Raw genomic sequence first — 19,215 nt, 5'->3', positions numbered from 1 at the left:
TTTTCTCCATAATAAGGAAGCTCGGAGGAGTGGAAGGGGTTTTCAGAGGGGGAAGACCTCACCACAGGGCCGATCAAGTAGCGAGATTATTTCTGACATTGGCCTATTTTTCCTCCTTGATGTCTATCGACTTAATTTTGCCTAAAGTAGGATATGATTATTAAAATTGCAACCATGCATGGTGAAAGTCATCTAACTTTCATGGTGGAGTGGATTAGGGTTCTGAAGGTCTCTTTGAAGAGCAGATCCCTGAGGCTTTCTCCAGCGGCTGCAGCACATGGACAGGGAGGCCCTTTGTTACAAAGTTGGCAATGATGTCTTAGTCAATAAAAGAGAATGAAAGGAAGACAGTGATGATGGCCTTTCTGCCACATCGACTCAGTATTTTTTATGTTTCTCCAAAACTTTCTCTTCGTCTCATCACATCCTCAGATGACTCTGATAATCTGGGTTACAATCAGATTTTCCTTGCCATCGTCTGAAAATGTGCTAGCGTTTTGCGCATTCTTCAATCAGGGGATAACTCAAGACAGTTTCCGTCCCAGTTTAGACATCATTAAATGGCTGACAGATAATGTTGGCCTCACTGCATCCTTTGCATCCCCTTATCCAACCCCCATCTCCATCAAAATCAGAGTTTAACTTTGTGTAACATATTGCATTTTTATAGGCTTACCTTTCAAATGCCTGTTGTACTGTTACTCCCATTCCCATGGGGTGTCTTTTGGAACATACTGCAGTCAGTGCCAATTTGCAGCAAACGCGGGATAGAGAGAACTTTTCCAGACCAACACTAGAGTCTCCCTGCATTAAAAGAAATGCAAATCTTTAGTGCCAGCAGGCAACACTCATGTTTTACAGAACAAACACAGAACACCACAAAAGTGTTTAAGTTCCTATGATCTATTTCAAAACCTTTCTGAAACCTTTCTCACGAAAACAGATGCATGTATACCTGGATGCCAAGACAACTTATATTCTCCAGTTCTTCTCTACAGGGGCCTGCAAATATGTGAAGTTTCAGGCAACAGGACAATAATTGCTTGCAGTTGAACACATGTAACACACAATTCATCACTGGTTTTAATTGAGTACTGCATTTTCCTTGTTTTGTTTGTGTATTTAGTGCAGCACATATGGACTAGGGATAAATAAGGCGATGCGAGAACAGCTTTTTTTGTTCATTGAAAGCAGGCTAAAAAAGGAAAAAACACATTGCACTGGTGCATGTCTGAAGTATACAAAAGATTATAACATGTTGAGTTATTCTGGTACAATATAAAGGCTCAATATCCAGTTTCTCTTTCATCTCAATTACTAGATTCGAATGGTCTCTCCATCAAACACACAGAGGACAATTGGGCTATAGAAGTGTGGTGTTTCCTGACGTATTTGTCTTCTTATTGACTGAGAGCCAGGATAAAAAGGAGAATGGATGATAGGCTATGGAGCGGCCTGTGGACACAAGCCAGGCTCTACTTCACACTACTTGGTTCAGCTGTGTGGTCAGAAATGTTCACAGTCATCTCGTCCCATTGCTGAACACATTTTATGGCCTCACACATCATCCTGTACACTCCAGCTCCAGACCCGAAAAACTGAGAGCATAAAGATGGTGATGACTCATGTGGAGAACTATATCTATTAATGCCAGGGTTTTTTTTGTTTAACAAAACAGACTAGTTTAGCCTCCCTATTTCCTAGCTTTGGCTTAATATCATTTGAGTCTACAAATAGCACATGGAAAGTCCAAAGAGTCCAGATTGTGTCATTTTAAATTTAAAGATAATTGTTGATATAGTAAAACTTACATGCCCTTTGGGAATGGACCTTCGGAAGAAAAGCAAAAAAACTGGAACTTCCTTCCATTACTGTACAATATACGTACAGTATTAACATATTCTGCTTTAACACCTCATATGGCATTGGCTGTTAATTGGGACTCAAGTGCCCACACAGTGTTAGGCAGCTGGTAACTAAGTTTATAAAAAACAAACAACTCTTCCTCTCTCTTATTGTTTCTAAATGAAGCAGTTGAGGATATAACATTCATACAGCCTTTGTATTGCTGTAATAGTAGTGAAGTGGCCCAATGTGGTATGTTTTCATGGGGCAAAATAAATGCAATGTAATGTAATTGCAACCAATGATTTCATGTTAGCTATGCTATACTATATGAAGTTCAGTTCTTCATTATACAGTAGTGCACTTTCTATTTCAAATCCAGTAATTAGCGTTACAGCTAACTGCTAATTAGCTTCTTTGCTGAATGTACAGCAGGTTAGCTTGTTTGCTGTCTGACTTGGAATTGGGTAAGAAGGGTCTACATCCATGTGCACTTTCATTGGACAAAACGTTCTGAAATTCTTCTTCAGAATGGATTAACTTTAATGGAAAAGACAGATGTGAAGTCCGAAGTATCTAGCTAACACCAAAAGAGTAGGAAAATGCCTTTCGGTAAAGCCAAAGTACATATTTATGACATTTACATATCTTATAAGCTAATGTTAGCCACTGGTAGTCAATACATCTGGAAATGTTTTTTTTTTTTACTCAACTGGATAACTGGGACACATTTGATAAAAGTTAGTGCTTATGAGCATTTGAGAAACCATTTAACCCCAAAGAACAGGTGTTCACCAACTGGTAAAAGTGGGCAACTGCCCAGGAGCCCCAGACCTTCAGGTGCCCCTAAAAGCTCCAGGATAGTAATTTAGTAAATTGTTACTTTGATAATATGCACCACCAAAGCACAAAATCAACACAGTGCCATGAGATGGGTCCTGGTTAAAAGAGTTGTGGTGTCAGGATTCTCTAAATCCACAATTCAATTCGACTTATGTGGAATTTAAAGGCCACAATTCATCCAACAACTGCTTTCAAATTTTCAAATTCTTCTTGAAATAGATCATGATAGGCCTACATGTTATCAGATGTGACATAAACGCCATCATTTTGCGGGGCCATATCATCAAATTTCAACAAGTCATCTAAAATATAATAACAATAACTTATTTCACCAGTTGAACAAACACAAACAAAAAGAAAGCCCCTCGGTAGTAAAAGGGCATAAGGGTACTTTATAACAACAGCTTGACTGTAAAGGGGTCATGACACCAATATTGAAGTTAAAGGTAAAGCCAAAGTACATATTTATGACATTTACATATCTTATAAGCTAATGTTAGCCACTGGTAGTCAATACATCTGGAAATGTTTTTTTTTTTTACACCCAGTTCTGATTCATTATATCACTAAGAAAGAAAATATAAGGTTTTACTCAACTGGATAACTGGGACACATTTGATAAAAGTAAGTGCTTATGAGCATTTGAGAAACCATTTAACCCCAAAGAACAGGTGTTCACCAACTGGTAAAAGTGGGCAACTGCCCAGGAGCCCCAGACCTTCAGGTGCCCCTAAAAGCTCCAGGATAGTAATTTAGTAAATTGTTACTTTGATAATATGCACCACCAAAGCACAAAATCAACACAGTGCCATGAGGTGGGTCCTGGTTAAAAGAGTTGTGGTGTCAGGATTCTCTAAATCCACAATTCAATTCGACTTATGTGGAATTTAAAGGCCACAATTCATCCAACAACTGCTTTCAAATTTTCAAATTCTTCTTGAAATAGATCATGATAGGCCTACATGTTATCAGATGTGACATAAACGCCATCATTTTGCGGGGCCATATCATCAAATTTCAACAAGTCATCTAAAATATAATAACAATAACTTATTTCACCAGTTGAACAAACACAAACAAAAAGAAAGCCCCTCGGTAGTAAAAGGGCATAAGGGTACTTTATAACAACAGCTTGACTGTAAAGGGGTCATGATACCAATATTGAAGTTCCTTAAACTTGTAAATGAATAAGGAAAAAAATGGTTTTACATTCTTCATTATCTCAGCTGATATGTGCTTACATTGTAAATAAAAATGTGGAGCCATACACCCTTACAGTCCAGGAATACTGTACACAATGTGAGAGTAGGATCCACCACCAGTTGACTTTTTCCCCCCAGGTCCACAGGAAGGTAATTTTATGTAATCCATCTAACATAGTGCACAATCCTCATTGGCCTCATCCTGATGGGTATTTATGTTCTCCAGTGATTATATTAAATGGGACTTTAATAATTACTTTTGGAGAAGACAGACTGGGATAAAAAGATTTTTTTAATGTACTCAGCTGTTATGGGAGAAGACTAATGTCTTATTTCACACTGAAAAGCGTAGATAAGCAAAGGAAAATACTTGCAGAAAACCATAGGAGTAAAACCTGATTGCACAGTGTAGAGCCACAGCTTTCTTGGGTCCTTATTTGAGGACTTGTAGAATGATGTCTTTGTCCGTTGCACTGCCATCTTCTTGCAGGAGAGCAATGAACAGGCCGCTCTAAAAACTCAAGGCTGCATGCCAGCTCCAGAGAAAGCCATTTGGACATCTAATAGCTGCGGACCAGGCCAGCTTAATGTAAGCCTTATTGTGATTACCTGATGTAATGACAGCCAATCCAAATACAGCCTGTAAGCCATTACGACCCGAACAAGAGGAACACATTATGTATTGCACTGTGTCAGCCTGACAGGGTCTGAACAATGCAGCATGAAAAAGTTTCCACCCTGTTAATGTGACTCCTAAGGGACTAGAGAGGAACTGTTTAGGGCATTTATACATCCCAAATGCCACAGATTGTGCCTTTGAAGGCTGCCAATAGGCCTTAAAAGCCCTATCCCAAATCTAAATGTAAACACAGATAAAAGATTGGAAACATTTATTCAGATTTAGCTCCTAATTGCCAACAATGCTATTTGAAATATGTGTCTCGAAGCTTGTGTCAGGACAATTACAGGAAAAGTAGAAAGCACCAAAGTAACTTTGTCATACATCAAACCTTTCAAATTTCTGCAAGAGAATGCAAAATGAATGGTCAATTAGTTCCAGCTCAGGAACCTTTACTATTCAACCATGTATTTTGGGGAAAATTAGTGCAAACAGGTGGAGCTGATTGTGTGTGAATGACACTGACATGCTTGACGGAAATTGGTGGAAAATGTGCCATCTGTGATTGAGGCCAATTTTCTCTTTCGTGGCGAGAAGGAACACCGAGCGCCCTCTGTGTTGTGTGTGGGTGCACCTGATTTTCCACCCTCACTATTATTAACTAAATTGTAGCCAATTTACGTCCAGATATGGGAGTCGTGTGAGAGAAAAGTTGACACCAATCCAGTACATTTAGTCTCAAACATTAATCATTTCCCTTGCGAAAAAAAATACATTTTAAAGCATTAAAAACCATTTAAATCTGTTTAAGCTCTTGACTGTTTGTCTTTAGATGTAGCCTGTGGGATCACCCCAACCCCCTGACACTTGATAACTAATCGTTAATCAGGATTACAGTGACTATCTCATTACACAAGAAGACTTGGGGGAGGGAGAGAATTCATCAGTTAAAGCTTTTCTGCTTGCCTCAGGAATGTCTTTGGAGAGGCATTGACTTTTTAGAAGCACTTATTCTCCTGTAAGGCTTGTCCTGCGACTTGGCTCACTGGTTGCAGGACATGATCTTTATGTTTATAAAGAATAATTTCCCGGCTGAAAAGACGTATCATTAATACCACCTGACCCAAAACACTCTTGTTTCATTCTCTCTCGTCTGAGAGACGAGTCTGCTAAGGCAATTACAGCTGGCCTGAAAACTTAGTCAAACACTATGTTTGTTGAAGGGAAAGGTACTTTAGTAAGCCTGTGATAAACATTCACGTATGATTTAAATGCACACTGTCGCAAGCAATAATTAAAAAGGACAAAGAAATCTAATTAAAGACATGAACACAGGGCTTCTATTATGTGAGTTATTTTATTAATGATGGATGTGTGAGTTCTCAAGGCTTTAGCTGTGTGATATGGTTCAGGTTGAGAGAGAGAGAGGCTGTTTTGGTGGATTTGGAGAGCAGAGGAAGGGGAAGGCACCAGGTCAGTAAGGGAAACGTAAGGTGAGGTTGCCCCAAATTGCTGATTCATGGTCAGTTTGGCAGTTTCTCCATCTAATGATATGGTTCAGGAACAGATATGGCCAATAACATGATTAAAAACAGCTCCAAAGCGTGCACGAGGCACTTTCTATTCAAGTTTTTCAGTCCACTTTTCAATCTTTATGTCATATATTATTTAAATATTAATGTCTGTGTGTCTAGCAGGTGTTGTATATAAATTATATGACCATCTCTGGCCGATTTTCTCCCGTATTTTAATTACACAGCATATTAACACTCTGCTCAAACACTAGACGATGGCAGTAGATAACTTTAAGTTTAAGATGAAATCAAGAGCTCCTCATGTATTTTTTCGTATTCTGCCTGCATTTCACTTTTTTTTTGTCCAGCTCTATTTCTAAGAGGCCCAGGAACTGAAGCCAAGACAGCACTGAAGGGCAGCTTCACCCCCGAGGGAGCAGAGGTATCCTGTTGCTGAGAGTGAGTGGAGGCAGTGTGGCAGAGGAATCATGTGATCACAGTGGGGGCGGTGCGTCCGGTCTTCTCTTTGAGCTGAGAGACCTTCAAGGCGATGTCTACCAGGGGAGCCAGCATCACCTGCACAAAGAAACAACACAAACACCCAGAACATATGACTTCCTGCACAGGTCATGCTGTTCTCACACATGCATGCATTTTCTTATAGCCTTGTATTGCCTTCAGCTGTAAAAATGTGGCCTTTTTGTACTACAATATTACACTTAAAGGGACAGTGCACCCTAAAATAAAAAAATCATACATTTTTCCTCTTAGTAGTGCTATTTATCAATCTCGGAAACTCGCAACAAAACAATCTAGATTAAGAAATAGCACTATATGTTTCAGGAAAATGTGTGCAACTGCTGGCTGTAGCTTCATATTTACTGTACAGAAATGAGAGTGGTATCGATGCTTCTGTGTATCTCTTAGCAAGAAACCAAATAAGTATACTTCCCAAAGTATAAATCTATTCATTTAATTTAAGAAATAAAAAAAAAAAGTTAATATCAATGATGCGACCACGTGAAGGAGCTGCTCATGCATTTCCTTTAGGTTGGCAGGTGAACTGAATTTCAACCCTACAGAGTACCTGTCAGAATACATGTATTTTATGAGGTGTACATAACAGGACTGTACACAATATAATAACCTTCTATCATACACCAAAACGAACCAGAACCTGGATTTACAAAACAGCTGTTGGAAGATACGTGAAATATTTATTGTGAAGTGCCTCCTCTTTCCTTCAAATCCTGCTTGTATCTGAAGTTAATGCTCTTAAATCAAACCTGCCCATAGTCAGCCAACTGAACCATTAACCCACCGGCTATTTATCTGTCAAGTTAAGATTCTGAAGCAATATGTTTCTGCTTATCTGTCTGTTCATGGTGTGCGAGCACCAAAGAGGATAAAGGGCTCGTGTAGAACTTTCATTCACTTTTTTTTGGTCTTACTTTCTTGTTTTACATCACCTCCCTGTCCTCACCAGTCATAACGACGTTATGAAGTGTCTAGTTGGAACTCACACACTTTATTTTCCCCTTGTGCTATGTTCCCCTCTCTTCATTCTGGCCCTGATAAGCTGCAATAAATCAAGACTTGGCCAAACATCTCCATCATGTCCCAAGTTGAATACAAGCTCTGGAACTTGTTTTGGAGAGCTCCACCCAATGCAAGCTGGCTGCCCTGCAGGTTATAGACCAGACTGAAGCTTTCTGGGGTCCATGTGAGTTAAACTTTGACCGCTTTAACCTCGATGGGGTGTCAAACTGTATTAATAACCTTATTATCCGATTTCTTTTTCTGTGATTTTTGATATATTGAAATACTCAAGAGAAAAGAAAAACTGGTGCTGGTCCATTAATGTTTATTTTCCCATCTGATGACTTCATTGTCTAGTCTTTCTCTCACTGGATCTAGCTGGCTGGAAATACTCCTTATTGTGCTGACCTGTGGGTCCTGGTAAATCTTCTGGGGGTCCTTTTCATAGCTGTCTATGTAGAGCCTGATGGTTGCTCCGGCGCTACCTGTACCGCTGAGACGGAAAATGATCCTAGAACCGTCAGAGAAGATGATCCTGAGGCCCTGAGAGAGCGAGAGAACCAGAGAAAGACAGACATGAGATTATGATGAATGAAACCTGCACAGTAACTGGAAAACATGTGGAGGTAGAATTATGAGCTGCAATAGCACAACTGGTAGTTAGTCATTGGCCATTCGATATTCTTACATACTTTTCAATAGTCTATCTCTTATCTATCACAGCTATTGCTGTAGGGGCCAGTGCTCGGTGCGATTGCCCCGTGGCCCTAATTAGGAAACATCGACTCCATCCATTGACTGGATCAGACATTCTATGGATTGGATGCCTTCATGTTTTTAGAAAAACTGTTTTGCTCTTTCCAGTGGTGGAAAGTAACTAATTACATTAACTCAAGTACAATGTTGAGTTACTTGTACTATATTTGAGTATTTACATTTTATGTAACTTTTTACTTCTACTACACTACATTTAGAGGCAAATATTGTACTTTTTACTCCCTATCTTGATCAAATTAAATACTGCTTACATTAATTCATCATAATATTAATCCAATAATATATTTGGTATATGTAAAACAATCTGAGTGGGTCCATTCTGCATAATAAGTACTTTTATTTTTGATACTGTAAGTACAATTGATGCTGATACTTTCGACTTTTACTTAAGTAAGTTTTGAATGCAGGACTTTTACTAGGAGTGGAGTAATTTCACAGTGTGGTATTAGTACTTTTACTCAAATAAGAGATCTGAATACTTTTATACTGTGACTTCCTCCATTATCTGAAATTAAAGTGGACTGAACAAACATTCCACAAATATAAACTTGAGCACAACATTGTACAAAAACAAAACAAAAAATTCATACATCCATCTTAGTAATGGACTGGATCTGCTAATCGATGGAAAATCGGGAGAACAAATAATAAAATATAAATGGATTCTGTCTCGCTGCCTCTCACCTGGTTTTTGGACACGCTTCCGTCCACAGGGTCTGTGTAAGCAAAGTTGTCAGAGATAGCCACCTCATAAGTCTTATCTCCCGATGAGAACTTCTTTCCTACGAAAGATGGGTCGAACATCGCCGTCTCTAGACCCTTGATCATCTTGTTGGCAGCGTCTGAGTCAACCTCCTCATAGTCGTACCTGGACGTGAGGTTGGATAAGGTTGGTGCAAAAATATAATATGGTTTCTAACTAGCATCAGATAACTGATAATTTTGGTTGTAAAACAAAAACTCTTATTTAGTTTTGTTATGAGTTGGGATGATATTGAGGACCGGTTTCTGACTGGATCGAAATTGAGAAGTATAGATAGGCTCGTGGAGCTGATTTCAGTATTGTAATGTTAATTAGGTCTAAAACTGCTAGACTTTTCAAGCTCCCTTATGATGTCAAAGCTGCCGACAGGACAAAACGTTCAAAAGTGTATTAGCTCTCCTTGCTTATAACGGTTGAATCTTTGCACATCTTTTTTATGTCTTTTTTGTACCAAATAAGAGAGTAGCTTCAATAATCAATATCGATACTGGTGTCAATAAAAATCCTAACCTAATACCCATCCCTAGATAGTCATAAAAGTCTCTGCAACTGATTACTTTAGATTTTTCCTAATTGAAAAATTGAAAGAAAAGTATAAATTGGTCACAATAATCACAGAAAACACATCAAACTTTTAAAAAGAGAGTCTAGAGACTGCAATGTGAGTTGACAGTCTATGTGCTACCATTCTCTTATTCACCACTAGAGGGTGCCAAAGTAACACCTGAGCAACCTACATCCCTGCATCATCCCTGTATGAGCTCTTCCAACTGTTTCAACCAAACGAAGGCTTGGGATCAACAATGCTTAAAAAGAAAATAACTTTATAAACTTTTCTACAGGGATCATTCCTCACCTGGTGAAGAAGTTCCTGCCAAACTTCTGCCAGTGATCCTTCATGATGTCTTCCACGCTCTGTTTCCTGGTGGCTAAGATTGACAACCATGCAAGCACCGCCCACAAGCCGTCCTTCTCACGGATATGGTCTGAGCCTGCACGGTTAGAAGAGAGAGAAAAGAGGGGGGTGAGTGATGAGGGGGTGAGGGGGAACTGCTTTCATGACTTTTCATTCACCTGATGACATTCAATCACCTGTGCCGAAGCTCTCCTCTCCACACAGTGAAAGTTTTCCAGCATCCATCAGATTACCAAAGAACTTCCAGCCTGTTGGAGTCTCGTACAGCTGCATCTGCAGAGCTTTAGCCACACTGGAACAGATTGGCAGGCACAAAGAACCACATTAGACAAAGCTGCTCTGTAACTGATGTGGAACAGCACTTTTTCAGTTTACCGAAGAAGGAAAAGTTTAGATTGGCAGTTATGTTGTGTGGGTTTTACTTGTCAAGGGCTCCACTGGTGGGCATACTGCGGGCCAGTCCTTTGACACCAGTCTTCTGGAAGTAAGGGATGCTGGTAATGTTGGCAGCGATGACAGCCACCGAGTCTGAGGGGTTCACGAAAAAGCCGTGTTTACCCAACACCATGTTACGGTCCTGAAATTGGGACACAAACCGGTCAAAAGTCATAAATAGCAGACAGGATTTGTGGCATTAATTAAGTAGTTTCTTAATTGACAACATGGAAGTTTGGTGACAACCACTCTGAGGTTTCTTGCAAAGGTATTGTCTCTATGGACACCTGACTCCATATAGAAGCAAATGTGAAGCTTTCCTCAAAGAGAGATTTCAAAAGATAAAACGAAACATATTTTCTACAAACATCTCATTACGAGTATGAGTTATGAGTGTGGCTTAATGATTTCAGCCTATTTTCTTCTATAAGCAATCCTGTTTTATATTAAAATTTGGTCTGTTCTTTTCACAAAATGTGAGAAAAGTATCAGGGGGAAAGTTAGGAAAAACAGCTAAATAAAAACATTCACTGTCCTCATTAAATGCCATGCCAAAGTCAAAATAAGTTTAATTCAGTCTCACTACAGGCCTTAGGCTCATTATTTTAGTCTATTAAAAAGAAAAACATTCAATTAAAATCTCAATAGACCAGAGTTTATTAAATTAATTCAATGCGAGATGACATCATAGATTCAAATCCAAGTTCAAGAACTTAACAACTCTGCTCTCTCCCCTCTCCAATACACTGTCCAATTAAACTGCTGTATAATATTTTTCTGAGAACAAAGAGCTTGACTTACACCATCACCATCAAAGGCTGCACCAAAATCATATTCTCCTCCTTTCATGGTGTTGACCAGGTCAGCAGCGTAGGTCAAGTTGGGGTCAGGGTGGTGGCCACCAAAGTCCTCCTGGGGGACACAGTTGACTGCTGAGTTGGCAGGAGAACCCAGCTCTTCACAGACGATCTTTTTCACATAAGGACCAACCACTGGAGTGAGAGAGAAAGAGAGTGTTTAAAGGGGAGAAATACAAAGACTAATTTAAAACCATAAATCCAAAAAAGGTGGGACACTGGGTAAAATATAAATACAAACAGAATGCATAAAGAACATACAGACAAAAGTGACAAACGTTTGAACACTATTCAATTGACTATATGTCAAAGGATTAGAAAATGATCAAATTACGTTTATGTATGGTTTACATAATATTTGTGTATACTAAAACCATGTATATACTAAAACCACGCAACTCAATTATCTTCTTAGACTATCCAACTTATTTAAATTTAGGGACACAGTTTCCGCCTTCTGATTTTAGGTCCAAAACAAAGACTTTGCACCCATTTTTGAATGTCACAAAAGTCTGAAGTTGTGCTGTGCTGTTTCCTACCTCCGTGCATAGCATCCAGACGGACATTAATGTGATTGGCTCCAGAGAGAAGCTCCTTCAGTGCAGCAAAGTCAAAGATGCCCCTTAGCATCTCAGCGTAGGCCTCCACAGAGTCCACAATCTCCACTGAGACAAATAAAGAGGAAACAGAGCACAATTAAGACAGCAGTAGATGTTGAGATAATGGTATATACAGAAATACTTAAGTTGAATTTAATCCATTTTAATACCTTTTTTAATACCTCCACAATATATTTTAGTACCAACACAACATAGATCTGCAACTCTAGCGGCAAACTTTCTAACTTCAGTGCTGGAGGTAACTAATTATAAAGTAACTGATTACTGTAATTGTTTAACTTCAAGTCAAATCAATTGCCTATATCACAGTTACTTGATACTTTTTGCTTTAATAGCAGCACTGACCTATACACAATTATTTGCTATTCAACCCTAACCCAAGACAAAATGTTATTTCATTGTAATGTGTAGGGAGAGCACACACCACTTCTCAACCGCTACAGTCTATCATTTTCTTCTCATGAAGGGGCACAAAATCACAAAGGTTTAAAAAAAAGTTAAAAACAGAACGTTTTAATGAAAGGACTTGTGTAAACAGTCAAAAGTAAAGTGACGAGTAGGAGGAGTGTACAAGGAGTAACACATTTCATCACCATTTAAAGAGGTAACTTGCAACTAATTATAACTATAACCACAGAACCCAGAGTTTCCTGAGGATTTTTTCAGCAGCGGGGGTTAAAGGGTTATTTGTCCCCTGGCTGCTGTGAGCGTGTAAATATCAATCAGCAATTTATAAAGTATAAAAAATGACACTTTTTCTGAGACTATGATGGGAGTACCTGAACAAAGTAGGGGGCATGCTCCCCCTGAGAATATTTTTTTGTCCTAAAGGCCTAAATTTGGTGGCCTCTCGCACATTCTAATGCCACTATTCCATCTTAATCGTTGCACATTTTAATGAATTATTGTAAAGGGGAATAAGGGTTCTTCTGTTTAATTAAGGCATCATATTTTGACAGTATTCTTGTAAACTCTGTGGTGGACTCTGCTAACACATCCATGTGCTCTTATTTTGAAAGCTACAAATGTTTGCTTTTATTTTGAAGGCGGGTGTAACATGTTCTTACTGTAATGCTTAGTAAATACAAGCACCTGGAAAACAAGTGGAGGCTGACTAACCTCACTTAGAAACTGGAGTGATGCTAACAGAGCGCTCCTGTTGCGGTTGTTATGACATCTCAAGTGTTTGACATCCTGGCACTGTTCCAGTCGCTCGTCCCCGCGGTGAGAGAGCGGAAGACTGTTCACTGTTACACAGTTTTTAAAAAAACAATCCCCTATTCTGTAGTAGCGGCGGGCATAATATAGCAGCGGCGGGTCGCCGCTACTGAATGAGTATAGCGGAAACTCTGGAACCTCAATTCACAATGTGGATGCTACGCACACAGTTTGCTGTCTGTGGCTCCCATTGCGGCCTTTTGGACGGTGCTGCTGCTGGCACTTAACAGCGGATGGTTCGAAAATGTAATACCTCGCCAGATGACGTTTATTACTTTTTATTACTTTTTAATGGCCTCATTTTTTAAATGGCTTTTATTTTTTTTTTATTTACCTTTTAAAACCCCGCGGCAACCCTAGATAAAGACTTTGGGAAGATAACTACATTTCATCAAACACCGGTCAAACTAGTTCTATGGGTGTTGGATGGATTACACAAATCACCAACAGTTACCTATAATAAGTAATAGCTGCATGTTAAAACAAATCAACATTCTCCACCACGTTGCAGGTGGTAAATATTCATTTTTGACAGCAATGACATCAACTATTATAAATGAATTCTCTTTCAGGTGAGATCAGGACACTACTTTCTATACCTGTAAAGGGCTTAAAAGTTTCCACTTCAAAGGTCTGTTTGCCGATCTTGGACAGATCAACTTTCAGCTCTGGGCAGATGTGATACTCCTGCAGGGTTTTGCTGATCTCAAATATTTTGTTTGTGATGCCCTCTGGAGCAGGTCCTATGGACAAAAGTAAAGGCTGGTTAGAAATTATGAACTGACAGACATGTGGCAAATAATGTGGCCAAAAGCTAAATCTTGCAAGATTACACAACACAGTCCCCACTCACCTCCACTGGAGATGTTGTACTTAATGCCAAAGTCCCCATTGGGGCCTCCGGGGTTGTGGCTGGCTGTGAGGATAATGCCACCCACTGCCTTTGTCTTGCGGATCACACAGGAGACTGCTGGGGTGGACATGATGCCATTCTGACCAATCACCAGATTGCCAATCTGCAGAAGGGAACATTAATACACAGGGACACACAGATTAACACAAATATGTATACACACAGGTGAAGAGAGCAAGTTAAAGTGCACAAAAATGCTGAATGCTGAATGTTTGGTGACATGAAAAGATTATGAAAAGATTTACAGAGCCTTTCTCTCATCTCATTGCTTGATTTGAGTGTGTCAGGTATGTCATTCCTTGTCATTAGCTATGGCGGCTTAACATTGATGTCAACACAAAGTGTATCATATCACCATTACATCAGTAAAGTCACGATGACAGTTTATAAATCAGAGTGGAAGCTGTGATTTAGATACTGAATCAATCTCAAGTTTACTTTCAATAATCTATCTATCTATCTATCTATCTATCTATCTATCATTCTATCTATCGTTAAATTACTTGAAATCAGAAAAACTAAATGTAAATGTGCATAGTAGAAATGCCAAATGAGGTTACATAATAGTAGACAGAGTATATGTTGTAGATTCTTTTTTATTTCAATTGTGTTACTATCTTAACCCAGGAACTTTATTTAAACATGCATTGGGCTGCTTTGTGTAAACTTATGTACATAAGTGCTCCTGTCTGTGCAACTTTGGCAACAGCAGTATTTCCACTGCTTCATTTCTTCACACCAACCACTTGTGGAGAAACTGAAAAATATCAGACATATTTAAGCAACTTCAACCAACTGGCATCACTGACGACACTGCATTTAGCAATCACTGCTTTGCAGTAGCTGCACAAGGAGAGAGTGGCAATCTCATGTGAGAGAAGGTCACATATTCAGTCTATAGAGCAACCATGATGTCATGTCTAAATATGATGGTGCTCTCTTGTGCTTGCAATTGTATATGGGCATAGGATAGTATAAAGGCTTTAATTGTCGAATAAAACGCAAATGTACCGTATGTACCATTTCCCCCCAGTTATGCATGCTACAGACATATGCAGGGCAACGTGACTGGCTGCACGTTTTCATGTCACACCCCCCTCTGCTTGGTTAAAACCAATTCAGTAGCATCAGAGAGAAGGCAGCCAGTGGCATCTCTGCACCGCTCGTTATGAAACAACACGACGTTAGGATATAATGCTTCATTTAACAAAACTCAACCCTGTTTTGCCTGTTACTATCATTGTGCAAGACTATATCAAATAAATCATGCTTTAATCTCATACGCTAAAGAAAAGACGCTGGCGTTTAGAGCGAGTGTGCAGCGTTAAATGTCAAAGGTAAAGCTCTGGTATTCAAGTGGCCTCCTTCGTGCACTTTCTCTAAAAGATCACCGCGGTCAGGCTGGCATGGGAGCCAGAGCAGAAAAAAAACAGACGAGTGCTGCAGACATCTGTCTTTTACCACAAGGGTCCACTGACTGCTTCTAACTTTATGAGAATAGTCGAGTAGTTACATTAGGTCGAATATTAACTATTAACTGAAGCATGACGAATAAGTAATGTCATCATTACTCCAACAGTGTTTCTTGTCATGCCAAGGGAATGGGAAGCCTGCAAGGACATGTAACAGATGACTGAAGGCCAGCTCTCTATCCATTTCATCACTTACATAATTTAAAAGTAGACAATACGTTTAACTCTTACGATAACAACTGTGACCACATAATTACTGCATCTTAAGCTAATACATGACATGACTTATTTGTGTACTTTCGATACAAATAACATAAAGTTACTGTTAGCAATAAGTTCAATAACTCTCCTGGTAGCTAATGTTAACTAACGTTCGTGACTGCACTAGCCCACAAACGACCATACAGAGTACAACATTGTATTGAAGTAAATAGAGTTAAGTAAAAAGAGTTGTTCTGCAGACTACAGCCGTCAAACCTGTCCTGCGTTAACTTGCTAGCTTACATGCTAACTTACAGTCAGTGCTTTTAGCTAGTGTGCTAAGTAACGTTAGCTAACTTTACACATTCAGGGGGGCAGCAAAGGTGGACAATATGTCCTTCTCCTACTGACCCCGTTGGCAGCAGCGATCTGAACGATCAACTGAATCGCGTCTTTCATGAAAAACCTCCCGTCTCCTCCCACCACCACAGTGGCAGCCTGGCGCTCGGCAGGCTCAATGACAGAGATAATGCTCTGGATGAAGTTTTCCGCATAGTGCTGGTTCTGTTGAAACACCGTCACCCGCTTCCTCAGTCCGCTCGTCCCGGGTTTCTGGTCCGTGTACGGCTTGGTCTTCACTATTGTTACTTTCACCATTTTGACCCCCTAGTGAGAACCTGTGGTCGCCCCGTGTGATCCGCAATCCCGATGAGGAGGCGACTGCAGTGGTACAGGAGCCGCACGTAGACAGCGGACAACTCCCCCCTCATAGACCCGCCTCCTCGGGTTAAAGGGCTAGTAGAGATCATGGAGGATTTCCTCTCATTCAACTTCACGAGGCTTTGACCATAGGCTTTGACACATAATGTATTTCGTCACCCTGCCTCTCATATTTTCAAATTTTGCAGGAAATACAAAAAACTTCACCAAAAGTGTAACATATGCCATTTATTGATCCTTTCACTCAAAACGATGTACCATAGGATGGCTATTGGCATGGCAATAGCAATGTGTGTAAATTATGTAATTTAAGAGAAATAAATGACTTAGGCAATTTTTTGAACATGCCTTTGTGACTTAAGCAAGATATGGTAACACTTTATTTTGAAGGTGTCTACATAAGAGTCACACAAGCCTGTCAGAAACATGACATGACAAGTATCATGAGCATTAATGTTACTTCAAAGTGTCATTAATGTTCATGACACATCCCATGTCATGTTTATTACACGCTCATATCACTCTTATGTAGACACCTTCAAAATAAAGTCTTACCATATCTTGCTTAAGTCACAAAGGCATGTTCAAAAAATTGCCTAAGTCTCATTTTATTTTGACTTAGGCATAATAAATCCACTTAAGTCACACACTTGACATAGGCCATTATCTTAAAGGGGTAAAATCACATGATCTGATCAACTGGGGATGTAGGCGATTTTACCATAGGTAGCCGGCGTCATGAGGAGATGATATAGGCAAAAAAAACAAAAAACAATTTTTACAAAAAATGACATAGCCGATTATTTTAACAGTGTGACGATTTTGAATGCATATTTGGTTATTGTAAATAAATACATAACAATTTTATAGAATGGTAAATAATGCTGAACATGGCCATAGACAGGGTTTTTAAAAAACAATGTAAAGGCCCCCCTGCCACCCACCACCACCCTCAGTTAATGTTTTTCTTAATACTATTTTGTGGAAGTATTTACCTGGGGGGTGCCAATTATAAGTAAAATTATTCTGGATTTTTTTTTTTAATAGGAATTTAAGAGGTGTATGCATATTTGGCAGTATGGATGGTTTACGTGCAGGGATTTGCATCCCTGTATTTTAACCAATATTAATGTACATGCAGCCTATGAAACTCTAGCCTATGAAGCCTATGCCTAGCCTATGAATCTGTCTGGTCAAAACAGCTCAACATACTGTATGTGCTGCTAAAAAATATCTGACTGAGAGGTGGATGCATTATTTTGGCATTACTGATATTTTCCCTGCATCCCCCTTTCATTTCAGAGACTAATCTTACATGTTTGAAATTACACAGCCCAATCAAAACAGCCTAGAATATGAGCTGAAATTATTTTAAGTAAACTAAGGGGTGGAAGCATTATTTTGGCAATACTGATAATGTTGTACATGCTGGGGATTTGTATCCCCCGGTTATTTCAGCCAAGACTAATGTTACATGTATGAAGCTCACTCTGTCCAGTCAAAACAGGCTCAAATATGTGCCAATAAAATTATATTAACCACACGACAACATACCTGCAGAGACATACTGAAACCTTTGCTTTTGTATTTATAATTCTGTTGGCCTAAAAGTTGTAAAAAATAAATAAATAAATAAAATGAAACACAGTGATGGTACATATCCTGGAATCAACCTATAAAATACTCATTTTGCGTAAGTTTAGAATTAAAAGGCCTCCCAGGGTTTAAAACAAATTTAAAAGAAAAACGAAAAATAAATAAAATACAGTGGAGAGGACAAGATGTGTCAGCAGAGAGCTAACCTGCTTAGTGCCCTTGAGCAATGCATTGAGGATGTTATGATCTCCTGTGGTATATCACATTGCAGCCTTTGCCTCCATATTGAAAAGCCACAGTTTTCTAATAAAGGATCTCTGAAGCTTCACCTTCTTGTGCAGACTTTTGAACTCTTAAGGTGAAGGCCAATACGCAGAAAGGTCAATGACTTTGAGGCTTGTTGTCTAAAACATTACTCCAACTAAAGTCTGAATAGAAAGTAAATTTAGTCATTCATTCTTTAAAAAGCACTACAAAGCCAGCCTTATAAATACTCGGAGAGAAAGTAATTGCAATATAGCACTATTTGAGTAAGAGGGTGAATTTCACAGGAAGAATATTGTGAAATAGTCTGCTTCAGGCCACTGTTGTTTGCCTGTTGCAACACAGTGTGTTTGATCATCATAAGGAGAACAAAGTTTATCGTCAGACCTGCCTTCATGATGGTGGTGTGTGTGCATGTGATGCAAGGTTGTTGTTGGAGGTGTAGCTATATACATACATTTTATATAGTTATATCTCTTAATGGCCTGAAGAGCAGAATGAATACTAAGTACATACCAAGAGCAGAGGCAACTTAAGCTCAGTTCTGTCCATTCATAGCATTAGTTAAGTAACATCTTTTTCACAGATGATTGGTTCCCTATTCCAGTTTTACCACTGTTGATTTATTGTCAAATCCATTTTAATTGCACCATCCTTTTTTCCTGAAGAAAGTAATGTTGCTGAAAGTGAATTAAAAAGTTCTAAAATAAAATTACACCATGAAAAATAAAGGTACATCTACATTAAAACACACTACATTTTTATTTCAATGGCAGAATGACTCTGAAGTCTCCAAAAAGTATATATTCAGATTGGTTCATAAACCCTGAACCCTTAATGCTCCGAGCAGCCAAGTGTTACTAAACCTCTGTGTTGGGAAAGGAAGAGCAGACAGGGCATT

At 39.1% G+C, this 19,215-nt stretch overlaps 1 protein-coding gene across 1 annotated transcript; it reads right to left on the bottom strand.

The window, feature by feature from the left end:
• Positions 1–4,765: 4,765 nt before the first annotated feature.
• pgm1 (phosphoglucomutase 1) lies at positions 4,766–16,457 on the bottom strand. The gene is made up of 11 exons (XM_059340538.1): positions 16,146–16,457; positions 14,002–14,164; positions 13,748–13,891; positions 11,850–11,975; positions 11,255–11,445; positions 10,441–10,595; positions 10,195–10,310; positions 9,959–10,094; positions 9,024–9,207; positions 7,971–8,105; positions 4,766–6,599 (listed from the first exon to the last, which is right to left on the bottom strand). The coding sequence occupies exons 1-11, from the start codon at positions 16,389–16,391 to the stop codon at positions 6,510–6,512; spliced, it is 1,686 nt and encodes a 561-aa protein (XP_059196521.1). The 5' UTR covers positions 16,392–16,457; the 3' UTR covers positions 4,766–6,509.
• Between the last annotated feature and the right edge of the window lie 2,758 nt (positions 16,458–19,215).

The sequence above is a fragment of the Centropristis striata genome, chromosome 9, assembly GCF_030273125.1.
Source record: "Centropristis striata isolate RG_2023a ecotype Rhode Island chromosome 9, C.striata_1.0, whole genome shotgun sequence".
NCBI classification, from domain to species: Eukaryota; Metazoa; Chordata; class Actinopteri; order Perciformes; family Serranidae; genus Centropristis; species Centropristis striata.
The sequence above is the reverse complement of the archived record's forward strand: the minus strand, read 5'-3'. Positions and strand labels throughout refer to the sequence as shown.